A 27,692-nucleotide genomic window follows, 5' to 3' on the forward strand; every position below is an offset into this window, starting at 1 on the left:
CCTCATTCTTTAACTGCCAAATATAAGCTAGACAGATATGCCAACATCAGCTTGCCTGTAGAGATTGTTTCATTCTATGTACTTGTCTGCCCAGTGCCTAGCACAATACCTGACCCATAAGTTTAAGTATTTCATAAATGCTTGCTGATTGGTTGATTGATCTCTGGGGAAAGTGGGGCCCACAATCTCGCCAACAACTATTCCTCAGGACAATGACAAACCATAATGAAGATTCTCTGGCAGTTTACTAAAATCCATCAATAGAAAGTTAGCTAGAAGGCAAACAGAAAGACAAAGTTAACAGAAAGTCAGCTCAAAAGACCATTTCATAGGCTTTGTGTGTCCTCCCACTGTGCCTAACATGGGCTTTGCACATAGTAGGTACTGAACAAATAATCTTGGAATAGTATATGTTTTTAGTTTCCCACACCTGGTAAGTACCAGGCCTCAAAAGCGAAAAAAACTTCTCTTTTGGTAAGGGAAATTTAAACCAATCTCAGTCAGAGGCTCATTCCCATTTCTTTCTGTAATTCTCCTATTGCTGGAGACAGAAGTGCTTATGATTTAATTCTAGACCAAGAAAAGGAAGCAAACAGTTATAAACAAAGAAAATTTGGAGCTTAAGTCTCTTTCTCCCACCACCTGTGGCTCCCAGTGCCCTAAACCCTGCATATTTCATTTTAATTTGTCTCCAAGATTGTAACCAGAGGATGAAGGAACATAAAGCAAGCAGAAATCACAGAACTTACTTAATACAATCATTTTGGAGATAAGAAAAATGAGGTCCAGGAAGCTGAAATGATTTGCCCAAGTGTGTGGTATATTAATTATATATGGTAATACATTATAATATAATAAAAGCATTTATATTATATGATAATATAGTAATAATTAATATGACATTTTAATCTATATGTGTTCAGACCAAAGGTAGTATTCTTTCCTCAGTAACACACTTTAACAGAAAATGAAAACCAAAGAATCATAACCTGGATGAATGTCTAAATGAGTATCAAACCTCTGTCTTCTTGCTGACAAAATAAACCCTGAGTAAAAATATCATATCAATGTTTCTTCAAAGTCAATATGCCCTGGTTAATTGTAGTCTGAAATGTGGTACAGAGGATAGCAGTAAGGGAGACCTGAGTTCAAATCTTACTTCAGACACTTACTAGCTATGTGATCCTGAGCAACTCACTTAACCCTGTTTGCCTCAGTTTCCTCATCTGTAAAATGAAGTGGAGAAGGAAATGGCAAACCACCCTAGTATCTTTGCCGAGGAAATCCCAAAGGGGGTCGTGACTGAACAACAACAGCTTTTTTTTTTTTTGAGAAAGGAGGCAATTGGGGTTAAGTGACTTGCCCAGCGTCATATAGCTAGTAAGTGTCTGAGGCTGGAGTTGAACTTCGGTCTTCCTGACTTCAGGTCCAGTGCTCTATCCACCAAGCTGCCTCCTCCTTCCTTTCTATTTCTATAGCTCCCTTCTCAGTCAAACTTCTTTGGCTTCTGACCTCATCACTGAATTGAATTTGTTCTTTCCTAAGTTACCAATGATCTCTTGATTGCCAAATCGAATGGCATTTTCTCAGTTCCCGTGCTTCTTGACTGCTTTACAGTCTCTGACACTTTTAACCCCCCTCCCCTTCTGTATGCTCACTCTGTCTCCTCTTCTCTTTCAGGTCACTGCTCTTTTTTGATCCTTCTACTTCTCAGTCTCTTTGCTAGCTTTTCATCCAGGGTACATCCACTAGCCATGTATGTCCCTCATGGTGTAGCACCCAGTGCAATATTTACAGCTTCCACAATCACTATAAATCTACCTGCATGGTGCTCAATCACAAAATAAAACAGATTCTCCATGTAGAAGACAGAAGCAAAACATTTATTCAGACACCAGAAAACCAAATCCCCAAACCAGTAAGCCAATTCCATCATAGTAGCAAAGAAGTTAATAAGCCACCACAGACAGAGAGCCATAGCATCCTTTAGCCTTTCCACAGATCAATATAAGATCAATTTACTCACAAACCTATCTGTCTCCCTGGGAAGTGTGCTCTCCTCCCAACCCTCTAAGTCTGGCTCTGACTCCCAGCTTTCTGTGGGCTCTGCTCCACCCTTCAGCAAACTCCTCCCACCACAGACTCCATGTAGTTACATTCAGTCTATCAGGAGGCAGAGTATATTTTCAAAGTATGGCTTCATGTGATTACATGCCTATTAGGTGGCAGAGTATATCTTCAAAGCAGGGAAGGTCTTCAAATTCCCTTAGGTTTATTAAGGGACAGGGAAGATCTTCAAATTCCCATTACCATTACACATGGCTGTGTCTTAAGTTTTCTTCTCTCTTTTTTCTATACTATTTTAGCTGAGGATCTCATTCTCTTCCATAGGCTCAACAGTCATCTCTATGCAGATGATTCCCAGACCTATAAATGAAATCTTAGTCTCTCACCTTAACTCCAGTCCCCTTTCAACTTTTGGACATTTCAAGTTAGATGTCCAAGAAGCATCTCAAACTCAGAAATACCCAATACAGAAATAATTATTTTTCCTTCAAATACCATCCTTCCAATTATTCAGTCTCAAAATCTCAGTGACATCCTTGACCCTTCTTCATCTGAACAGCCCACGTATCCAATCTGTTGTCAGATCTTGTCATTTTTTCCTTAAGATCTTTGTTATACATTCCCTCCTCCCCTCCAGTTCCACAGTCGTCACTCTAGATAACCTCTCATCTGAACTAGTTCTATCTGCAAGAAGAGATAATTAACCTAAACTAATTTATATATTCAATGCAATCCCATTTAAATTACCTAACAGCTATTTTGCTGAATTAGAAAAAAAAAGTAACAAAATTCATTTGGAAGAACAAAAAGTCAAGAATATCAAAAGAACTAATGAAAAAAATGTAAAGGAAGGAAGTTTAGCAGTACCAGATCTTAAGCATATGAGGTTGTAATTATCCAAATTATCTGGTATTGGGAAGTGAAATAGCTTCTAACTGTTCTCCCTGAATTAAGTTTCTCCTGACTCCAATCCATGCATCACTCAGCTATTAAAAGTGATTTCCCAGAATAATAACAAAATTCATCTGGAAGAACAAATGGTCCAGAATTTCAAAGAAATTAATGAAAAGCTGTACCAGATCTTAAATTGTATTATAAAGCATAAATCATCAAAAGTACCTAGCACTGGCTAAGAAATAGTGGGGTGGATCAGTGGAATAGATTAGGTACACAAGACACAGTAGTCAATGACTATAGTAACCTACGGTTTGATAAATCCAAAGACTTCAACTTCTGAGATAAGAAATCACTATTTAACAAAAACTACTGGAGAAACTGGAAAAGGGCATGGCAGAAACTAGGCACAGACCAACATCTTATACCCTACACCAAGATAAAGTCAAAATGGGTACATGATTGAGATATAAAGGCTGATATTATAAGTAAACTAGGAGAACGAGGAATAGTTCACCTGCCAGATCTATGGAGAAGGGAAGAATTCATGACCAAACAAGAGATACAGAACATTATAAAATGCAAAATGGATGATTTTGATTGCATTAAATTGAAAAATTTTTTCCACAAACAAAGCCAATGTAACCAAGATTAGGAGGGAAGCATAAAGTTGGGAAGCAACTTTTTCAATCAGTTTCTCTGATAAAGGCCTCATTTTTAAAATATATAGAAAATTGAGTCAAATTTATAAGAATACAAGTCATTCCCCAATTGATAAATGGTCAAAGGATATGAACAGGCAGTTTTCAGAGGAAGAAATTAAAGCTATTTATAGCCATATGAAAAAATGTTCTAAATCACTATTGATTAGAGAAATGCAAATCAAAACAACTCTGAGGTACCATATCACACCTGTCAGATTGGCTAACACTGACAAAAAAGGATAATGAAAAAAATGTTGGAGATGTGGGAAAATTGGAATACAAATGCATTGTTCGTAGAGTTGCAAACTGATCCAACCATTATGGAGAGCAATTTGGAATGATGCCCAAAGGGCTATAAAAAAAAAAGTACATACCGTTTGACCCAGCAATCCCACTTCTAGGGCTGTATCCCAAAGATGTCATACAAATGGGAAAAGGATCCACATGCGCAAAAATATTTATAGCAGCTCTTTTTGTGGTGGCCAAGTATTAGAAATTGTGGGGATGCCCATTAATTGCTGAATAGCTGAACAAGTTGTGATACATGAATGTAATGGGATACTACTGTGCTATAAGAAATGATGAGCAGGCAGACTTCAGAAAAACCTGGAAAGACTTATGTGAACTGATGCTGAGTGAAGTGACCAGAACCAGGAGAACACTGTACATGGTAACAGTCACATTGTACAATAACGAACTTTCATAGACTTGGCTCTTCTCAGCAATGCAAGATTCTAAGGCAACTCCAAAATGCTCATGATGGAAAATGCTATCCACATCCAGAGAAAGAATCCTAGAGTCTGAATGCAGATGGAAACAGACTATTTGCTTTGTCCTTTTTGCTGTTATTTTGTTTCTTCTTTCTTGTGATTCTTCCTATTGGTCCTAATTCTTCTTTACTTTATGCTTACTATGAATGTATATGTGTATCAGACTGCATGCCATTTTGGGGAGGGGAGGTAGGCGGAGAAAACTTTTTTTTTTTTTTGCCTTTTGGAGGGCAGTTGGGGTTAAGTAGCTTGCCCAAGGTTACACAGCTATTTTTTGTGTGTGTGTGTGTGTGGATGTTAAGCATCTGAGGCCAGAACCAAACTCGGGTCCTCCTGACTCCAGGCCATCGCTTTACTCACTGCGCCACCTAGCCGCCCCAGGGAGAGAAAATTTATAACTCAAAAGCTTATAGAAGTGAATGTTGAAAACTAAAACTAAAGAAATGAATAAAAGAAAAAGAAAACATAAGAAAAAAAGGAAATCAGCAAAAGTAAAACAATAATAATAATAAAGTGATTTTCCTAAAGCACAGGTCTATGTCACTACAACTCAATAAAATCCAATGGCCCCATTACCTTTAGGATCTCTCAGTCCTCTGGCATTTAAAGCCCTCCATAACTTGGCCCACACCTATTTTTAGGGTCTTCTTACACTTTATTCTCTTCCAAACACTCTACAATCCAGCCATCCTGCTCTGGCATTTCCCCAGGCTGTCCCCTCTACCTGGAAGGCTAGATCTCTCTTCCTCTTTGCCTCCTGGTTTCCCTGGCTTCCTTCAAATGCCAGTTATAGGAAGCCTTTCTCAACTACCCTCAAGTCTAGTGTCTTCCCTCTTTTTATTATCTCCCATTTAACCCATCTATAGCATGCTTGTACATGGTTGTTTGAATGTCATCTCCCTCATTAGACTTTGGGTTCCTTGACAGCAGTGACTGTCTTTTGCTTCCTTTGACTCTCAGGAGCTTAGTACACATAGTAGGTGTGCTTAACAAATATTTATTGAGTGATCTGCTGATGTATTTCTCAGCCCATACGCTCCTCTCACACTTTTCTGTCTAGATGTGGTTCCTTCCCCCCAAGTCCCAATCTTCATTCCTAAACATCATTATAAATCTCTTTGACATGCATAGTGGCCCTCTCCAAGTTTGACTTTGCCCCAAATCACCCAGCACACAGGGACACAGCAAGTGGCCTCGCCTTCCCTGTATTCTCACATCAACCCTCTCCAAGAGCCCAGGGATAAGGAGCGATCAGTACACCGATTATGTATCAGTATACTGGTGCAGCATACCTCTGGCCGGCCAATGCTTCTCCGAACCCGAGCACCCACACCTTCGGCCTGCTCCTGGCTGAGAACAGTGAGCGTGACTTTCTTGGACTTTCCCATTGTTAAATCTGGAGAGAGAATTCTTACTTCAAGCTTTTCTTCTTCTTTTTTTTTGCTGGGGGAGGGGGCGGAGAAGAAAGAAAAGGGTCACCAAGGAGGGCATATCTATTCACTTTTAAAACAAACAAAAATGTCACAACAAAGAAAGTTAGGAAATGGGAAGGCACTTGGATAGCCCTATCCCATCCATTTCCTTCCTAGAAGTGAAGAAAACCCACACCCTAGCAGAGCAGGAAGTAGGAATGGTATTCAGCCTGGTAAGGAGACCTGAACTTGCCTTTCCCAGGGAAGACAGAAAGGGAAGTAGGCAAGCAGACAACAGGCTGCATTATCTCTGGGCTACACGCCGGCTCAAGATTCTGTGTCGGTGCAGGTAAGTACAGAGTGTTTAGCCATCACCTCCCGTTCCCAAGCCACAGCCTCACTCCCCGCCACCCCTGAACTGGTGCAGACGCACCACTCTGCACTGAGGTTTCCCAAATGAACTGGGGAAATGATGACATATCCTTTTTGGCTAAGGGGCAGCTCAAGCCGGGCAGGGCCTGTCGGGAAGCTCAGTGAGTTTCACCCCCGTGGGCTAGGCAGCATTACTCACGCTGGCCCCCCAGAGACGGATGGCCTGGAGGGGGTGTCCGTGCAGATAGGTGCCCGGCGGCTCGGGGTCAGCCAGCACACCTGAGAAAACTCTCTGAGCTGCTCTCGGGGTTATATAGCAGGGGAACCCTTAGCTCACCGTGACTCAGCAGTTGGGGTGCGCGTGCCAGGGGCACCCGAACAACTGAGGGTGCGGTCCTTGCAGGGAAGGGAAGGAAGAGGCAAAGCCGGCATCGCCCAAGGGGCTCACGATCAGGGAGACTGCGGGTTTCTGTGCTTTGCACTTTATTCCCGGTTACTCCTCCTCCCCCCCCTCCCCCATTTTCGCTTTAAGGGGCCCAACAATGGCTCCAAGCTGCGGCTCCACGCTCCGAACCGTCGCGCCACGCCCTGCGCTCCCTTCCCCGCCCCGAGCCTCTCCCGGTCCCCAGAAGGGGAGAAGCCCCCCACCTCCAGGACGACCTTAAGTTGCCCCGGGAGCCTGTGGGCTGGGCTGCGGCCAGATGTGGGCGGAGGCTCTCGGGCTCTCCCACGCCCACGGCTGAGCCTCAGAGCCAGCCAGGAAAGCCACGGATTGTCCGTGTCTCGCAGAAGATGCTCCAAGCGCCACGCACAGGGGAATTACGGCTGTAGGGTCCTCCTCTGCAAAACAGGTGGGCTGCACGAGACGCCCTCTAGGTCTCCTTCCAGGGCAAAATCGTGTGGGGGATGGCACTTGACTTCACTCTAGTCCAAAAACCTACGGTATATATAGGACGGAGGCAGCGATGGCCATAGGCTGTGCGATTTGATCAGGTACAGGACTCCACACACGGGAGCCCCTTCCAATGAAGCCGACTGTAACCGATGGCGTTGCTGTTCAGTCATTTCAGTCCTGTCCAACTCTTTGTGTCCCCATTTGCGGTTTTTCTTGGGAAAGAGACTGGAGCGGTTTGTCATTTCCTTCTCCGGCTCATTTTGCAGATAAGGAAACTGAGGCAAACAGGGTTAAGTGACATGCACAGGGTCACACAGCTAGTAAGCGTCAGAAGCTATTTTTGGACTCAGGAAGATGAGGCTTTCTGACTCCAGGATCAGAGCTCTATTCATTGTGCCGCCCAGCCTCCCAGTGATCTAAAAACCCAAGCCTAAATTAATCCTAGAGAGTTGCCTGAAGTTCATGGAATTATTTAAGTCTCACCTAAAATCCAGCCTTCTCTCAACCCATCTTAATCCTAGTGTCTTTCCTCTGGTAATTGTTTCCCATCTTCCATATATAACTTGCTTTGTCTATATTTGTTTTCATATTGTCTCACGAATTAGATTGTAAGCTCCTTGAGGGCAAGAAATTGTCTTTCCCCCCTTTTTGTATCCCTAGAGCTTAGCTCAATGCCTGGCACATAATCAGCACATAAGAAATATTGATTGGGGGGCAGCTTGGTGGTTAAGTCAGCAGGATCTGAGTTCAAATGAGGCCTCAGACACTTGACACTTAACTAGCTGTATGACCTTGGGCAAGTCACTTAGCCCCAATTCCCTTCCCTTCCTCCTCCAAAAATAAGAAAGAAAGAAAGAAAGAAAGAAAGAAAGAAAGAAAGAAAGAAAGAAAGAAAGAAAGAAAGAAATGTTTATTGGTTGACTAAGTGGGTTATATAACTAGTAAGCATCAGATATACCAGCTTTGAACCTAAGACTACCTAACTCTAGCCCAGCACTATATGTAAAATGCTAAATGACATATAGAGCTGTTATGAGAATTAAATGAGATATTAACTAAGTTCCTTTAAACTAGTTAAGATTGCTAAGCAACTGCATTGGTGTATTACTCTTACACTGTCATTAGTATTACAAAATGCTAAGGTGAAATCAATTTCCTAATCTGTGAAATGGAGATACCACTGGACCTACCTCACAGGGCCTTTGTGAAGTATAAATGAAGTAATGTTGTAAAGTGCAATGTCATTATTAATCACTCACATTTATGTGTCATTTTAAGGTTTGCATTCATTACCTTGTGGAAAGAAGCATCACCACTTCTAAACGGAGAAGGACTGGAAAAGGAGCTCACATGTGTGTATATGGTTTTTCTACTATGTGCCAGGCACTTTACAAACATTATCTCATTTGATCTTCAGAACAGCCCTGCAAGGGAAGTGCTTTTGTTATCCCCATTTTACAGAAGGGAAAACTGAGGCAATAGGTTTAAGTCACTTGCCCCAGGTCACACAGCCAGTAAGTATCTGAGGATGAATTATAAATCAGCTCTTCCTGCTACAAACACAGAGGTATGGAGAAGATATGGGAGAGAGCAGATTGCAGGAGGGGATATCCAGTGGGATCACTATTCTGGGTGCTGGGTAAGGGAAAAACGGGGAGAAAATTTGGAACTCAAAATCTGGCGGAAATGAATGATGTAAATGAGAAGTTAATAAAGCATTTGAAAAATGGAAAAAAAATTTTTTTAAAAGAAAGAAAGAATGAGCAGGCAAACTTCAGAAAAACCTGCAAAGACTTACATGAACTGATGCTGACTGAAGTGAGCAGAATTAGGAGAACGTCATTACAGCCACATTGTGTGATGACTAACTTTTGATAGATTTAGCTCTTCTCAGCATTGCAAGTTTCTAAGACAACTCCAAAATGCTCATGATGGAAAATTCTATCCATATCCAGAGAAAGAATTATGGAGCCTGAATGTAGATCTAAGCATGCTATTTGCTCTCTCTCTTGTTTTGTTTCTTCTTTCTCATATTTCATTCCATTGGTTCTAATTCTTCTTTATAACATGACTAACATGAAAATACATTTAATATTAATGTATGTGTAGAGCCTATATCAGATTGCATGCCATTTTGGGGAGGGGAGGTAGGGGGAGAAAATTTAAAATTCAAAAGCTTGTGGAACTGAGTATTGTAAACTAAAAATAAATAAATAAATTTTAAAAACAGAAATGGAAGATGAAGAATCATGTAAAAAAGATTATCCTTGTTTTTAAGTGAGAAAACTGGGGCTCAGATATATCTGTAGTCAGTCAACATGCATGTAAGTGCTTATCCTGTGCCAGGCACTATGACAGTTGCTGAGTATACAAAGAAACCAGGTTTTCCGACTGCAGGATTACAGGGCTCTTTCCATCTCATTACCTGTTTCCAAGGAAATGTAAGACTGCTAGCTCTCTATGGAGAGGAGTCTTAATGAGAGCAAATGAACCAAGTGATAATCCCCAAACCTCCCTGGAGTCATTGGTCTCAAGATTTTCACCCTGCCTAGAAATAGATGGTTCTGGATATTGGCTGAGACATGAACAGTTTGGTGTGTCCATAATTTCATTGGTGGAGGAGCTCCCTCCACAAATGCAAGTTGCAATCCCTCCATATTTTCTCATTCTGTACATTTCTTGACCACACTCATCTAACCATGCTCCAGATTGTCAACATCCCTCCTGAAGTGTGGCTCATTGAGCTGACCAAGCAGGTCAACATTTGCAGAACTATTACCTCCTCCATTTTCATTGATTCAGCCTAACATCCCTTTCACTTTACTAGTTGACTCATTGAATTTGCAGTCCACCAAATGCTCTACCCTGCCCCGCCCCAGCCTGTATTTTTGTGGTTAATATTTTTCCCAATTCAAATATGAGACCTTTGTCTCCACAAAAAGTCTGCCATAAATTAGGCTTATACCAATATTTTACACCATATTACAAATTAAATTCAAAATAGATGCATCTTTAAGTTTCCAGATCATAGCATTAAAAAAATGAGAAGAGATCATGTACCTCCCACAGATCTCAGTAAAAGTTATATTCTTACTCAAACAAGGAATAAAGGCAATTACAAAAGTTAAAGTGGATAACTTTGATTATGTAAACCTGAAAAGTTTTTCCACAAACACAATGTATCCAGGATACGAATGAAATAAAAAGACATCTGTGTATCAAATTTCTCAGACAAGGCTTTGGAATCCAAAACAACTCATTCTCTTAAGATAAGTAGTCAAAGGATATGAATAAATGGTGCTCAAAAGTACTGCCAGCTATTATCAGCTACATGAGCTAATGCTCCAAATCATCGATAACAAGAGAAATGGAAAATGAAAACAACCCTAAATTTTCACTGGACTCTGCAAAGGGTAGAAATGACTAAAGATGAGAATGCTCTGTGTTGGTAGGGTTGGAAGGAGACAGGCACACGAGGCATCTAGGGGCCATAAACAGACTTCCTGACCTGGAGTCAAAAAGACCTGAATTAAAACCCAGCTTCAGATACTTTCTAGTTATGTGATCCTGGGCAAGTTACTTTACCTCTGGTTGCCTTAGTTTCCTCAACTATAAAATGGGAGTAATAATAGCACTCACCTTTCTGGTTTATTGTGAGACTCTTGTGAAGTGTTTGGCATACTGCCTGACACCATAAAGTGCTGTTGGTGATGGGATAGAGGTGCAGAATTAGGTATGCATTGTCAGATAAGAGAAGTTGACTTTTTTTTTTATTAAAACAAATTGTTAAAAGGAGGTCTATTAGGCAATGGATGGATATTGGTTAATGATATTGATGCAAAAAAAGAATAAGAGAAACAAACATCAATGAAATGTTTTCAAAATACAAAGAGAGTAGAAGGAAGTTCAGAAGGGGACACTGACAAGCTGGACAGTTTTGCTACTATAGTGTTAAATTTTATATATACATATATGTATCTATAAGTATGAATGCATGTGTATATGTAAGAAAAATTTGTAATTTTCATTCTCTTTTCTGTTTTTCTTATTCATGAAAATACTGATGTTTATTGCATTTAGAATAAAAAATAAAATTTAACAGAATAGAAAAGTTATTGACCTTGGAGAAGAGTTGAGAAAACATACCTACCTCCCCTCTTTGTAGAGGTGAGGGACCATGGATGTGGAATACTGAATATACTGTCTTGATTAGTTTTGCTAAACTGCTTTTTAAAAGCACCTTTCTTTTTTATTCTTTGTGACAAGAGATGGTTTGCTAGGTAGGGCGGAAGAAGCAATATATTTTGAAATAAAGGTCATGGAAAAATAAATGGTATCAATAAAACATTAAAAATAAAGATAAATATGATACAATACAATATACAGCAATGTGGTTAGAGTGCCAGTGCTGGCATCAGGAAGACCTGAGTTTGAATGTGGCCTCAGGCACTTAACTGTGTGACTGAGCGAGTCACTTAACTTCTGTCCACCTTTGTTTTCCCATCTGTAAAGTGGGGATCACAAAACTGCCTTGTGAATTTGTTGCCCAGATCAAATGAGATAATGATTGTAAAGCGCTTAGCATAGCGCCTGGCAAAGGGCCCCTGCTATATAAATGCTGGCTGCATTTTTATTATTATTGTTATTATATGGATTATACGATAGGCGTAATGGATGGTAAAATTCCAGTTGTCTCTGACTCTGCGAAGCCTCAGTTGGGGTTTCCTTGGCAAAGATACTAAAGTGGTTTCTCATTTCCTTCTTCAGTTCATTTTCCAGATAAGGAACTGAGGCAAACAGGGTTTAGTGACTTGTCCAGGGTCACACAGCTAGTGAATGTCCGAGGCCAGATTTGAACTCAGGAGAAGGAGTCTTCCTAACTCCAGGCCCAGTGCCCCATCCATTGTACCACGTACCTCCCCTACTCTTTTTAAAAATATAGTATTTTATTTTTCCCCAGTTACATGTAAAAACAAATTCTAACGTTTGTTTTTAAAACTTTGAGTTCTAAATTCTCTCCCTTCCTCCCCCCACATTGAGAAGGCAAGCAATTTGATACAGGTTATACATGTGTAGTCCTGCAAAACACTTCCATAATAGCCCTGTTGTGAAAGAAAACATAAACAAAAAAAACCCTCAGGAAAAATAAAGTAAAAAAATGTATGCTTCAATCTGTAGTCAGACACCATCAGTTCTTTATCTAGGGATGGATAGCATTTGTTCATCATTAGTCCTTTATGATTGTCTTGGATCACTGTATTGCTGAGAATAGCTAAGTCACTCATAGCTGATTCTCCTACAATATTGCTGTTACTTGGTACACAGTACATTTCACTTTCCATCAGACCATCCCAGTCTTTCTAGGTTTTTCTGAGAGCATCCTGCTCATCTTTTCTTATAGTACAATAGTATTCCTCCATAATCACATACCAGAACTTGTTCAGTCATTCCTCAAATGATGGGCATCCCCTCAATTTCTAATTCTTAGCTGCCCTATTTTTAAGACTGCTTCTAATATAATTTCATGTGTGAGATCCTTACTGATCCTCTCTAAACAGGAATAACTCCACATCCCCATCGTACTCCCCACCCAGTCAAAGACCTGACTTGGTTTAGACCTGTAAGGCACCCAAACCCCTTGTTTTATAACTGAGAACAATAAAGTTACATGACTTACCCAAAGTCACATGGATAGGACATAGCAATCCAGGATTTCACTTAAAGACCACTGACTCCAAATTTGGGGCTCTTGCCCCTATATCAAACATAAATGATGTAATATTTTTAAATATAAATTTACAAAATATTACACACATATAAATTACTTATATAGGGGGAAATATTACATGTACACAGAAATATTACATCATATATATTAGAAAAGGCAAAGCTGCTACTTACCATCTACAAGGCAGATATCACATATATATGCACATATATAAATGCATGCTATATAAATACATGCTATGTAAACAGAAATAAATACATGTATGCAATAGAAATAGGTATAAATACACATATGTATAAACATATATAAGCATATAAACATGCATATTGTATATTATCCCACCACACATATATGTTACATATATGTATTTATATATTATGCATATTTATATGTCATACCTGCCTTCTAGATGGCAAGCAGCAACTTTGACTTTTCTAAATTTTCTTTCTCCTCCAACACAGTTTAGTGTTTGATTTATTTTTGTGGATTCTAATTGAATTATCCCAAGTATTGATTGGAATCCAGAGTTGAGTCAACATTGACATTTGGAGCTTCTGCCTCCCAATATAGTTTTGAAGCAACACTCTAGACTTGTAATGAAAATGGTTAAGTAACGAGCCACTTAAATATTACAAAATATGCAAAACGAATGGCTTCTTTTCTTGGCTGCTCTTCCCTGTGCCCAAAAGGTGTAATGAGTGGTGTCAGTTGGGGTGTTCTTGCTTAGGTCACCAAGACATTAAATTCTAAGAAAACTATAGCTGGCATGACATTATAGTGGTGAGAGAGCTGACTTCTAAACCACAACCACCTGGGTTCAAGCCCCACCCTCACAGATACTGGCTGTGTGATTCTGAGCAAGTCATTCAGACAACTCCCTAAGACTATAAATTACAGAGACTGTGCTTGGCAGAGGAAGTTCCTACACTGATGAAATCATAGGTCTAGTCAACAAACAAACTTGAAAAGAAGTTATAAGATGAGCAAAGAAAGCAGCCATAGCAATGGCATGATTTCATGGTAACAATGATGTGGTTACAGGATCTCCCAACCACTGACAGATAGACCCTGTAATGTCAGTATATAACATAAACTGGAGAGAGGGATATCCCCAGTTGTATCAGTGCTCCAAGCGACAGAAACATATCCCCTATATGGGCAACTAGGTGGCACAGAGTGCCCTGCAGGCCTCTGAAGATGAAGACTCATCTTCCTGAGTTCCAATCTGACCTCAGACAATTATTGGCTTGTGTGACTTTAGGCAAGTCACTTTACCCTCTTTGCCACAGTTTCTTCATCTATAACGTGAGCTGGAAAAGGAAATAGCAAAGCATTCCAGTATTTTTGCCAAGAAAACCACAAATGGGGTTATCAAGAGTTGAACACAATTAGAGACGACTGGACTGAACAACAAAAAATGTCTTTCTACTTATCTGTCCAAGTCTTGAGTTAACACTTATTACTTATTCTCTTTGGTCTTACCTAACTGCTTCCTGTATGGGAGCAGTCAATGTCAGAAAGGGAGATTTTGCTGAGATATTTTATTGTTCTTTTCATAGAAATGCTACATAAACAAAGGCAGGACTGTTGAACTTTACTCAGAGTCCTTCTTACTGGCTTCCCAAACAGTCTTGACTGTTAACTCTCTGAACTGGAATCTTTATAAAGTGTGCTTTTACCTCTATTTTTGTTGAGTTCAATCAAATCAGCAAGCATTGGCCAAGTGTTGAGTGTGGTTTCCTGTAGGATTGTGTAAAATCCTGCAGAACAATATTCACTTGGGGCGACTGAGTAATGTGGTCATTTCAGGCTTCCCTGTCAAAGAAACATGAGGAAGCCAGCTGGGGCACAACAAAGGTGATCACTGCTTGCTTGCTTTAAATAATTATCAGATTATCCTGATTGGAATGGATCCCAATAAAATGGAGCAGTCAGAAATGGTATGTAGCAGAGGTTGGTGGCAATGAATTGTCCTTTACACAGGAACTTGGTAGGGTTCAAATTCTGACTGAAAAGAGAGGTCAACTGATGTTTGTACTGGCTTGAAGGAAGAGTCTAGCAGTAACTATGTTTGAGATTTGCATTCTCTTTTCTGTTTTGTTCTGCTTGTTTTTGTTTTTTATTCCTCCAATATATGCCTTCTAACAGCTTCTGAAAGAAAGATATTTTCAGTTACTGTTTCCTTATTTTCCAAGAGTTTTTGTTAGATTGTTAACTTCTACAAATTAGTGGGTAGTTTGGGTTTTGTTTTGTTTTTTTAATGGCTGACTTTCTGTTCACGTGCGTGGTTTGTTATTTGATTTGTTAGAGGATGGTTTGTTTGGTTTTTTACATTTGTTTGGTTTTGGTAGGAAGGAAAAAAGAAAGAGGCCAGTAGTTATGATAGAGAAGCAGCCATATGGTGTGGTACAGAGGAAAAACATTGACTCTGAAATCAATGGTTCTGAATCATGCCTTGGAATTCCTTTCCCTGCCAGGCCTCTGTTAAAAATGCAGCTATTCCTGGGAAGTACAAGGAATTAAAGTAGGGATTCTTCATATTTTTGTGTGTGTGTTGAACCCCTTTGACACATTAGTGAAGTCATTATGAAACCTTTTCTCAGAAAACATTTTAGTAGCATAAAATAAAACATATAGGACTATAAAAGAAACGAATTACATTGAAATCAGTTAGCAAAAGATATATATTTCTTAAAACAAGGTCATGTACCCCCGTTGAAATTAAAACCATTCATCCTGAGGCATTAAATGGATCACCATCTTCTGTTTTTTTCCTCCACAAGGAAAACCCAAAGTAAGACCCCTTGATATTTGGGGAGGAAGAAAAGGGAGCAGACGAGAACACTAGTCTGAAAAGAAGGAAAAGCCCCAAAAGGGGAAGTTAAGGTGCTTAACAGGAGCTTGAAGTGCATTCCAATGTTGCCCAGGCCCACTGAGTATAGTAGGAGAGGAATTGGGTTTTGCCTTTTATATAAGAAAACAGATCTCCAAAGTAGTTGGCTCTCTAATAATAATAGCTAGCATTTACATAATTCTTTCAAATTTGCAAAGCCCTAGCTGATTTTATCCTCATAACAACCCTGTGAGGGTCATCTCCATTTTACAGCTGAGGAAACTGAGGCAAACAGAAGCTAAGTGACCTGTCTAGGGCCACAGAGCTAATAGGTATCTGAGGTTGAATTTGAACTCAGGGCTTCCTGACTCCAAGTCTAGCCCTCTTACCCACTGTAGCAGCTAGCTTCCTTAATAAGTTGATAAGCAGAGAGTTAACTTGGGGCCAGTTGTATCACGGTTACAGGAGACTGGGCTGAAAAGTTAAAATTGCTGTCAATATTGTATTTTCCTATTTCCAGTGCCTCTGTGATCTCATCTATGTAGATACTTCCCACATCAGAGGCCATTCACATCTGTTCCTCCTGTCTCCTTCTTGCACTTGGTCTCCAATGGATTTTGCACAATATATTCTACCACCAAGCTGGGAGATTTGCTTTAGCTAAGGGTTCCTGGGCATCAGTTCAGTTCTAGGGCCGCCTGTCGTTCTTTCTCCCTGCAGCTGACTTTTCCAGTTTGATGTTTCATAAATGGTGACCCTTGGACCATTTCTTGTGTATCGGTTATTACGGGAAAATTTGACTACTTATGGCCTTTGACTACTTATGGCCCCCAACCCTCCACCCAGCAGTCTGCCTCCTCCTTTGTGTTGCATGCAGTGATGGGGTAAGGAGTGGGGGAGAGAAAGCACTGCATGATTTCCTCAATGCTGCCCAGTCACGCTTCTTTTTGTTTTTAGTTTTATTTTATACTCAGACAACAGAACAGAAATACACAATAGATAAAAGAAACAAAAACATATCGTAAACTTAAATATGGGAGCTTAAATACAAAGTAAGAAAGGGGGAGAAAAGCAGGCCATGTGCACAGCAGAACAAGAGAGGATCCAAAATATGGAACAATAACCCTTCTTTCATTTACTCCGTTCTGGCACCGATTTGTTGTACACCTGCAGCACATCACACACACACTTCCATGTCTACATCTTTAGGACAGTGTAGACATTATGTCATTATCATGCCAGGGACAATTGCTGCTTTTTCTCTCTAGTACCTGATAACATCCAGTAATAGGATGCAGTTAGGGAGGAAAAACCTTAAGAATGTTTATGACAGCTTCTTTGTAAAAATAATAGTGTTTATTTACAGAGTGCTTTAAGTTTGGCAAAGCCCTTTATAATTATTATCTTATTTCGGGGTGACCAGGTAGCTCAGCGAGTAAGAGCACCAGCTCCAGTGTCGGGATGACCTGGATCAAATCTGGGCTCGGATACTCAGCACCACACCCAGAAAAAACTGGCCGTGTAACCTTGAGCAAGTTACTTAACCCCGATTGCTTTAAAAAAAAATTATTATCTTATTTGATCCTTACAACAACCCTGAAAGGTCGGTGTTATTATTATCCCTATCTACAAAAGAGGAATCTGGGGCACACGGGTTAAGTGACTTGCCCAGGGTCACTCAGCTAGTAAATATCTGAAGTTAGATTTGAACTCAGGTCTTTCTCACCAATGTGCTGTCTTCATTGGATCGTCTGAAAGACAAGTATAATTTAGTGGAAAAGAACTCTAAATTTATAACTAAAGTCAAAGCTGGGATGAGACAATCAAGACTTTGCTCCAGGATGTTGAATTTAAAGGGCCCTGACATTACTTTCACCTCTTTGGAAGCTAGGAAAACTGAAGTTAGCACCTATTTACCAAGAATAATTAATTAAAATAGAAAACTACCATGTGATCTGCTTTGTCCTCTGAATCTCCGGCACTATCCACCTTGGCTCAGACACTCTGTGTTCTTCCCACCCTGCTTTCAGTGGGATCCCATAGTATCCTTCTCATTTTCCTCAGTTTTAAGTTGAGAAGATTTGTATAATGATACCATCTCATTCAAAATTTTGTTTTCGAATTTATATTCTTTTTAGTAATTTTGTTTTAGGTGGCACAGGTCTGGCATCAGGAAGACCTGAGTTCAAATTTGCCCTCAGACACTTTAGTTAGTTGTGTGATCCTGGGCAAGTCACTTCACCTCTGTTTGCCTCAGTTTCCTCATCTGTAAAATGGGAATAATAATAGGACCTACATCCCAGGGTTGTTTGTGAGAATCAAATGAAATATTAATTGTACAGGGCTTAGCATAGTATCTGGCCCAAAGTAAGCCCTATATAAATAATTATTTTCTTCTCTTTCCTTCCCCTTGTTTTTGTTTGCATTTTCTGTTTCATTTTTGTTCAGTCTCTTAGTAGTAAGATAGTAAGAAGAAATGGCCCTTGGCAAAATGATGAAGGTGGTAGATGTGTTAGAGTGACCTCTGCTTCCCATTTCAGTGCTCCTTGCGCCACTTGCAGCATCTTATGCCTTTCCTGGTTGCAATAATGACCATTGCCCAAATGGCCCTTTTGTTCTTTTCACCTTTTCTCTATTAAAACCTACTCTTAGCTAGCAGCCTCATTTTAAATGTGTCGATGACAGTTAATAATTTAAAGAGTTACTACTCTTAGGGCTGCATGAATTTTAATAGTCGGACAATCATGGAATTTTTCAGGCAAGGGTGCGGGAGAGCTGCTAGAAGGAATCCTTTTTGGTCTTAGGACTATTCTGCAACAGGCTATCCCTAGACATGAAAGGTTTGTCTTGTCTTTCTTTCTTGGAGGATATGTTCTGCTTTAGGAGTAGAATTGTTATTTGCTTTTTAAAGTCAATCCTGGAGTCATGTGTGATACTGTCTTTAGGAATCCAGATGTAGGTAAGGTCTTTGGGGAATAATTCCCGGAGGAAGGGAAGGAGAAGGGGAATAAGCATTTATAAAGCACTTATTATGTGCTGGGTACTGTGCAAAGCACTTTACAATTATTATCACATTTGATCCTTACAACTATTCCCATTTTACAGATGAGGAAACTGAGGCAGGCAAAGACTAAGTGACTTGTTCCCGGTCACAGCCCACTAGTAAGTGTCTGAAGGTGGATTTGAACCCAGGTCTTCCTGACTTGAGGCACAGAAATCTACCCAATGAGCCTCCTAGGTGGGAAAAACCCCCTTAGAGAGAGTCTGTGTATTAAGTCGCTCCTTTGGTGGGTTGCATTACAGAAAGGCTTTAGTGTATTTAACTAACAGAATATTTCCTCTTCAGATATTCCACAGCTTCTGTTAGATTGTCTCATCCTGCAGAGATGGATTTGCTTATGCATTGACATAAGTTCCCTAATTCAGCGATCAGTAAGACATCTTTGTATTACATGTCATGTGACTATAGTTCCTCAGAGCCTTCAGAGAAAATGCAATTCTCTATGCAGCATGCTCACTCCCTCTATTTGCCTCCCACACTCTTGAGTGTGTACTATTTCATAGACCTTTGGACATAAATAACCCTGGATATTTGGTAGGCAAATTTGATATGTCTGTCAAACAGAGGTGGTGATGTGGAGGGCCAACTAATTTTCCTGTTGCCATTTTGGAAGGCAATTCATAGGTCATCCATCTGAGTTTCTGATCTAATTGTAGTTTGACATAGAAAGTCCTCCAGGCTGGATTTCAAGAGGTTAGAAGGGAGATAGTTCGTCCATCATTCAGCAGACATCATGCGAGGAGTCTGTCTCTCTTATTTCTGTGGTTTGAGGGTAATAGGGAGAAGGGCTTTGAAAACACCTTCTTATCAACTGACCCTTGTTGCCTTCACATCTAATAGAAAATTAGAATCCACTAAAATGTACACCCTTCAATTGAGAGATCCCATTGCTAAGTACATATCTTAAAGGGTCCACGATAAAAAGAAATTACCCATAAACTCTAAAATAGTTCTTAAAACAATATTGCTCTTACTATATACAGCATTGTATGTATATATATACATATATATAGTATATGTATATACATTGTATGTAATGTATACAGCATTCTCTTGGTCCTGCTCATTTCATTCTTCATTATTTCATGAAAGTCTATACATGTTTTTTCTAGAAATAAGTTCATTATTTCTTACAGCACAGTGGTATTCCATCACAATCATATACCACAACTTGTTCAACCATTCCCCAATTGATGGGCATCACCGCATTTCCAGTTCTTTTGCCAACAGAAAGAGAGCTGCTATAAATATTTTGGAAGGTTCTTTTCCTTTTTCCCTGATCATCTCCCTAGTGATGGTATTGCTGGCTCAAAGGGTATAGACAGTTTAATAACTCTTTGGGTATAATTCTATATAACTCTCCAAAATGGTTAGATCAGTTCACAGTTCCACCAACAAGAGAATGTTGTATACAGTCACAGCAATATTGTTTTTTTAATCTTTTTTTGTTTTCTTTTTTTTTAATCAAAAGCTTTATTAACTTCTAGTTTAACATCATTCATTTCCGCAAGATTTTGAGTCACAAATTATCTCCCCGTTTTTCCCCCTACCCACCATCCCAAAATAGCGATCGCACTGGATATCCCCTCCTCCAATCTGCTCTGTCCCATATCTTCTCCCATACCCCTGACTTTGCAGTGGGGCACGGTGGATCTCTATGCCCCAGTGACTATGTATTTTATTTCCCAGTTACATGAAAATATTGATAATAGTATATATATAAACATATGATTTTAAAACTTTGAATTCCAGATTCATTCCCTTCCTCTCTTGTCACCCACTCTTACTGGGAAGAATTGAAAACAATTCAATATAGGTTGTACATGTGTAGCTATGCAAAACATTTCCATAGTAGATATGTGTGAAAGACTGACTATATTTCCCTCCCTCCTATCCCACCTCCCACTTGTTCTATTCTCTACTTTGATCCTGTCCCTTTTCAAAAGTGGGTGCTTCCAACTTCCCTGCCCCCCAACCTGCCCTCCCTTCCATCATCCCCCCCTCTTATCTCCTTCCCCCCTACTCTCCTGTAGGGAGAGATACCCTATTTAGTGTGTATGTCATTCCCTCTCTAAGCCAAATTCAATGAGAATAAGGTTGACCCATTCCCTTTTGCCTTCCTGTTCTTCCCCTCCATTGTAACTATTTTCTCTTGCCTTTTCTATATGAGATAGTTTACTCCATTCTGTCTCTCTCCATCTCTTCTCATTATATTCCTCTCTCACATCATAATTTCACCTTTTAATTATCATCCCTCCCCATTAAATTGGTCCTGTGCCCTCTATCTAGGTGTACACATATATACACATATTCACATATGTATTCATATACCCATATACCCTCCTATATAGACTTATATATGTGTGTGTGTATACACACACACACACACACACACATTTCTATTTCCTACAGTTATTCTCATACTAAGAAAAGTTTCATAAGTTACAATCATCGTTTTTCCATGTAGGAATGTAAATAGTTCAACTTTGATAAGTTCCTTGTGATTTCTTTTCCCTGTTTATCTTCTCATGCTTCTTGTATTTGAATGTCAGATTTTCTATTCAACTCTGGTTTTTTCATCAAGAATGCTTGAAAGTCTTCTGTTCCACTGAATGACCATATTTTCCCCTGAAACAGTTTTGCTGGGTAGGTGATTCTTGGTTTTAATCCCAGCTCCTTTGACCTCTGGAATATCATACTCCAAGCCCTTCGATCCCTCAGTGTAGAAGCTGCCAGATCCTGGGTTATCCTAATTGTGTTTCCACAATATTCAAATTGTTTTTTCCTGGCTGCTTGTAATATCTTCTCCTTGATCTGGGAATTCTAGAACCTGGCTATAATATTCCTAGGAGGTTTTTTTTGGGGGGGGGTCTTTTTCAGGAGGTGATCGGTGGATTCCTTCAATCTCTATTTTGCCCTCTGGTTCTAAATCACTGGGGCAATTTTCCTTGAGAATTTCTTGAAGGATAATTTCTAGGTTCTTTTTTTGATCATGGCTTTCAGGTAGTCCAATAATTTTTAAATTATCTCTCCTGGATCTATTTTCCATGTCAATGATTTTCCCAATGAGATATTTCACATTGCCTTCTATTTTTCCATTTGTTTGGATCTGTTTAATAGTATCTTGATTTCTCATAAAGTCACTAGCTTCTATTGGCTCCAATCTAATTCTGAGAATGATTCTCTTCAGTGAGGTTTTGATATCCTTTTTCTATCTGACAAATTTGGCTTTTTAAGGCATTCTTCTCCTCACTGCCTTTTTGAACTTCTTTTGCCATTTGAGTTAGTCTATTTTTTAAGGTGTTATTTTCTTTAGTCAGGCTGTTGACTCTCATTTCATAATTTTCTTGCATCATTCTCATTTCTCTTCCCAATTTTTTCTCCACTGCTCTTATTTGGTTTTCAAAATCCTTCTTAAGATCCTCTATGGCCTGTAACCAGCTTGTATTTTTCTTGGAAACTTTTGGTGCAGGAGTTCTGACTTCACTGTCTTCCTCCTTTTCCATGCTTTGGTCCTTTTTGTCCCCAAAATAGGAGTGTAAAGTTGGATTGCTCTGTTTGGTTTGTTTCCTTTGCCTGCTCATGTTGCCACTCAATTACTTGACTTTTGGGCTTTTTGCCATAGTAGGACTCTGCCACCAGACAGGGGAGCTTCGTCTCAAATTCTGGGGTTTCTCAGCTACCGAAAGTATTAGTTGGATGCCCTCTCTGAAGCCTCCACACACTCTGGCAAGCTGGTCACACACACCCAGGACCTCTACCTTAGACTGCAATCCAGATCCAAGCAGGTTAAAGCAAGAGCAATTACCCCTCAGCCTGGTCCCTTGGTCCCCCTACAATCTGCAGGCTAGGAGCTGAAGCTGCCAAGTGCCAGGGGCTGCATGTCCTCAGCGGCTTCTCGCTCTGGGAGCAAAGGCCAACCGCACTCCCAAACTCCCAGATCCTAAAGTCCACACTGCACTGACCTCTTACTTTGTCCTTAGCATCTATGTGTTGATAATTCTGGAAACCACCACTGCTGCTGGTGGTCTGAAGTCCCTCCAGCCAGCAGCTGGTCAGACTGCCCTGGGGCTAAGACCTCCAGCTCATGCAGGGCTGGGATCAGCTCCCATAGAGCTATGCCGGCTGCTCCCTGCTGCCTGCTGGGCTGTCCTCACCAGGAGGTTAGCTTCTATGTGTCATTTTGTGGGTTCTGTAGCTCCAAAGTTTGTTCTGAGTCACGTTTTACATGAATTGGAGGGGATGAGAGCTGGAGCCCAGCGGAAGTCCTATTTCTACCCTGCTATCTTGTCTCCCTACACCAGCAATATTATTTTAAGAGCAACTAAGTCATTTTGACTATTATGAATACCCACATTAACTACAAAGGACATAAGAAGGAAGACACTATCTGTATTCAGAAAAAGAACTGATAAATAGAAATATGTACAGAATTGTCTTGCGTGTGTGTGTGTGTGTGTGTGTGTGTATTTGTGTCCAGTGGTGACCATCTCTAGGGCAGGGAAATAGAGAGGGAAGGAAAAAGGGGGAAAAAAAGAAATTTACATAGCTTTACTTATATATTTAAAAGGAATAGCAAGTTGTATATAATAGATAAACGGTTTCATGGGCAACATCTTTTTTTATTCTACTATGTTATGGAAATGTTTATTTTATTTCATAATTTAAAAATAAAATAAAAGCACTAAAGTGTGGATAGCAATTTTATATTTTACAGTAGCAGTTTTATTTTATAATAGCAAAAAACCGTAAAAAAAAACTAGCTGCCCATCCCTTGGGGAATGACAAAACAGTGGTGGTGCATGGATGTAAATGACAATTATAATGGATACTGACTTACATGAACTGATGAAAACTGTCAGTCAGAGTCAAGAAAACACCAAACACAATAATTCCAACAATGGAAAAGGAAACCAAAACAACAACCAAACAAGTAGAAATAAAGGCTGCAGAATTACAAAGAGTAAGCCAAAAGCCAGAGAAGAAATAATGGAAAAGACCTCCTTTGATTCCTTTGCAGTGGTGCCTTTCCACTGGGGTAGGAGCATTGAACAAGTTGTCATTTTTTTAACGTATTAATCAGTTTTGCTGACTTTTTTCTCTTTTTCTTTTAAAAAGTTATTTGTGATAAAACAGAAATTCTTAACTGGGTTCCACATATCCCTCCAGGGGTCCATGGAAATTGCACCTTTATTTTTCACTAAATTCTAACTGGAATATAATATACTTTATTCTGAGAAGGGATGTATTGGCTTTACCAGAATGTCAAAGGGATCCATGACACATGAACAGAAGGTTAAGAACTCCTTTGGCTCTCTGGAGGTTGGCAGGGGAAGGGTATAGGGGAAAATTCATAGAACAAAAGGTATTTATTATTAAAAAAAAATTTGTAAAGGAAGTTCTAGACAGATCTGTGATTTAGTATATAAGGAAAAGAGTGGGGAGAAAATGGGTTCAAAAAATGTAAAAACCAAAACCAATTCTAATTTTACATTATATCTATAACTAACTATATCTATAGTATCTATAATTAATTTTATCTGTTATCATATATTCTTTATTTTTTATATAATATTCAAAATTTTGAGGTTTTCAGGGCAGTTTACATGCATCATTACATTTGATGATCTCAGCACATACAAAATCCAGGTTCATAATTAACTGGCTCATTTTCTTTCCCTCAGAGGAGATCACAACTGGACTTATGGGGCAGCCAGGTGGTACTGTGGACAGAGGATGCTGCCTTGAAATCAAGACCTTAGTCTTTATTAGCTGTGTGACCCTGGTCAAGTCATTTCACTTCTTTGTTTCAGTTTCCTCATCTGTAAATTGGGGGTTGTAATGGCACCCACCTCCCAGTGTTTTTGTGAAGATCAAATGAGATCATTGTAAAATGCTTGACACATAATAAGTGCTATATAAAAGTTAGATGTTGTTGTTATGAACAATACAAGCAATTCCTCCCAGCCCCCAAGCAATCCCAATTCCCTTTACGAAAAACCATGAAGTTTTATCCAGGTCCCAAATTAACACTCCGTGTAAAGATCTCCTTCAGCTGGGTGGCAAAATGGATAGAGCGCTGGACCTGGAGGAAAGGAGGCCTAAATTCAAATCCATCCTCAGGTACTTACTAACTGTGTGATCCTAGACCAGGTGTCTCTCAGCTCCATCTACGTAGCCCTTAGTCTACCTGACCCTCTTGTTGGACATTTTGAGATGGATATACCATGGGCAACTCAAAATATTTTTTCCCTAAACTTATTAGTCTTCTGAATTTACTTATTGCCATTGAGGATGCCCCTAACCTTCTAGTCACCGAGGTTCTTAACTCAGAATCATTCTCTACTCCTTATTCTCCCTCACCTCATGCCTTGATTCTATTTCTATATCATGTCCTGTATCTATGCCTTCCCTTCACTCATATGGCCACCTCCCTAACTATGAATCTCATTACTTCTCACTTGGATTATTATGATAGTTTTCCAAATAGTAAAAATTCTTCCCTCACCAATACATCCTCTACACGATTGCCAAAGTCACCTTCCTAAAACACAGGTCTGACCACATCACTCTCCTGCTCAGTAAACTCCAGGGGCTCCCTATCACCTCTAGAATCAAATACCTGCTCCTGTTTTTGTCATTTCACGATTAGACTCCATTCTGATTTTCTAGCTATTACTTTTTTTTCACCCACACAGCCTATGCGGGGCGTGGGAAACGGGCAGCCTCGAGGTCACAGGTGGCCTTCTAGGTCCTCGGGTGGAGCCTTTTCACTGAGTCCACGTTTTACAGAGCAAATCCTTTTATTAAGGGGGTTTGTTCTGTGAAGTCTGGCTTCAGTCAAAGGGCTGCACTTGAAGACCTAGAGGGCCTCGTGTGTCTTCGAGGCCATAAGTTCCCCACTCTTCTTGTTTTTCACACACGCACCATTTCCTGTCTCTGTGCCTTTGCCTACAATTCATTCCTTCTTCACTTCTGTCTCATATTCTCTGGATTCCTTCAGAACTCATCTCAAGTACCTCCTGGTACATGAAGCCTTTGCTGAGCCCCTAAAGCCCCTGAAGCCCTTCCTTCCCTTCCCAACCAAACAACTTTGTATTCATTTCATATAAACTTATACATATACATGCACTTTCCTCTATAGACTGTAAGCTCCTTGAGGGCAGCCACTGTTTCATTTTTGTTGTTGTATTCCCCTGTGCCTGGTCCAATGAGTAGCACGTGATATGTCGTTCAATGCTTGTTGAGTAATTGATTTACTGCTAGTTGTGTGACTATGAGCAACTCTCTCTGAGCCTTTGTTTCCTAATCTGTAAAAGGGAGTTAATAATATCTATATTTATAGTAATATTTATTTTACAATATTTTGTGACATTCAACTATGATGATGTAGGCAAAGTGCTCTGCCAATTCTAAAGCATTGTGTAAAATGTCAACTATTTTTATTATTAATCCAGCTAAAGTGGGAGAATCAGAACTATGCATATATATTCTTGACCCCTCAACTTCTTAGTCCTCCTGTAATGTAGCCCACCCCTAGGCACTACTTAACTCTGCTTATGTCAGTAATACGTAAGCTGTTCATATCTGGGACCCAGCCCAGGACCCAATTTTCCCTGCCTGTTCTTAGCCCCGGGTAAAACAATGTGCCTGCTTCCTGATTTGGGTGATAAGCAAAATGCAAATATGTTCCTTCTAATCCATGTTCCTGACCCACTAGTAGGAAGGGGAATGACAGGTTATTGACCAGGACTCTTTCTTTAAAGCTTGCAAATTAAGGCAAAGGACATAGCCTCCCGCTTTCTCCCTCATAAGAATAACCATGAGCAAGGTAAGAGCTTCCACATCTTCAAGGGTCTAGAAAGGTCTATTTGATCATTTTTTGGAAGTGCTGTAATGCTTCTCCTTGATAGTTAAGGAAAAAGAACAAACCAGAAAGTCTGTGCCTGTCATTCATTGTTTGGTATTTTTCTTTATCTAGACTGAAAATTTAATGTAGTTCTCATCTGTCCTGAATCAGTCTTGATGGATAGGACAGTTTGAGTTATTTAACTTCCTGGCTGTAAAATTTGGTCAAGCAAGAGAATAGGAAACTTTACTTTAAAAGAACACTTGAAAAATTGATGTTTTATTCCCTAGATCAAGGATTCTTAGCCTGTTGTCTGTGAATTTGGTTTAATTATTTTCTAAAATATTGTGATAAGTGTATTGCAGTGTAACTGGTTTTCTTTGAAATCTTGTATATTTTCTTTTTGCATTTAAAGTGTATTTCCATTCTGTGGAAGGGCATCACCAGATTGCTAGAGGGGACCATGGCACAAAAAGTTCAGTCTAGATTCAAATGTTAGGAGGTTAAAACTCTCATTTGTAAAAACAAGGAATTTTCTTGACTTATAACAACTTCCTTATTAATCCTTTGCTTTTGTATGACATTTTGCATTTCTCACAACTCTTTCACACAAATTATCTAATTTGGTGCTAATCTGGGCTTTAGATTAGATATACACATGCTTAACGCTCTTAATTCATTCCAAGGAAAGAAATGCAAGAGAAACATTAACATAAAAAAGATTTGTTCATGTAAGTGAAAACGAGGTCATGATGGCAAAGCCAACATTGTGCTATTCTTGGTCAAAACATTCAGATAATGGTGTTGGATTCAATCATTTATATCATTTATATGACTGGATAATTCAGGTTAAATGATTGGTCTGGTACCACAGTGATGGCAAAGGCTTATTATTTAACAATAAAGATTAAGAATTAGAGCTTCCCCTAAAAGGAATGAGCTGCCTGAGGAGTTAGTGATTCCCCCCCCCCCCCCCCCCCCCCCCCCACCCATGAATCCAGTCCCGCCTCGCTCTCTCCTTTTTTTTTTTTTTAAGTTGGGGGGGGGTCCGGGGTGTGTGGTGTTTTAGGTTTAGTTAAACCGCAATCATCTCAAATCTCTTTGGTT

At 39.7% G+C, this 27,692-nt stretch overlaps 2 protein-coding genes across 12 annotated transcripts in view; one reads left to right on the forward strand and one right to left on the reverse strand.

Moving 5' to 3' along the window:
- The window catches only part of PIR (pirin), a 133,752-nt gene extending 127,042 nt beyond the window's left edge, over positions 1–6,710 (reverse strand). The window contains exons 1-2 of one of the 4 annotated variants that reach the window (XM_069100664.1): positions 6,557–6,710; positions 5,728–5,878 (exon numbers count right to left, since the gene is read on the reverse strand). In XM_069100664.1, coding sequence (XP_068956765.1) covers positions 5,728–5,878; positions 6,557–6,651 — 246 coding nt within the window. In that variant the 5' untranslated portion in view covers positions 6,652–6,710. The other 3 variants (XM_069100661.1, XM_069100662.1, XM_069100663.1) reach the window with 3 other exon arrangements.
- Positions 5,887–27,692, forward strand: part of BMX (BMX non-receptor tyrosine kinase) — an 85,986-nt gene continuing 64,180 nt past the window's right edge. For 2 of the 8 annotated variants that reach the window (XM_069100653.1, XM_069100651.1), the window contains exons 1-2: positions 5,887–6,196; positions 8,393–8,466. Coding sequence is in view for 3 of the 8 variants with exons in the window: in XM_069100649.1 (XP_068956750.1) it covers positions 14,750–14,782 (33 nt within the window). In the remaining 5 variants the exon portion in view is untranslated. Of the gene's footprint in view, positions 6,197–6,870; positions 7,071–8,392; positions 8,467–14,642; positions 14,783–26,421; positions 26,568–27,692 lie in introns of those variants that run through there. The other 6 variants (XM_069100649.1, XM_069100656.1, XM_069100652.1 and 3 more) reach the window with 5 other exon arrangements.

The sequence above is a fragment of the Petaurus breviceps genome, unplaced genomic scaffold (genome assembly GCF_028583685.1).
Source record: "Petaurus breviceps papuanus isolate PSGF00001 unplaced genomic scaffold, PetGlider_PUasm1.0 419, whole genome shotgun sequence".
NCBI classification, from domain to species: Eukaryota; Metazoa; Chordata; class Mammalia; order Diprotodontia; family Petauridae; genus Petaurus; species Petaurus breviceps.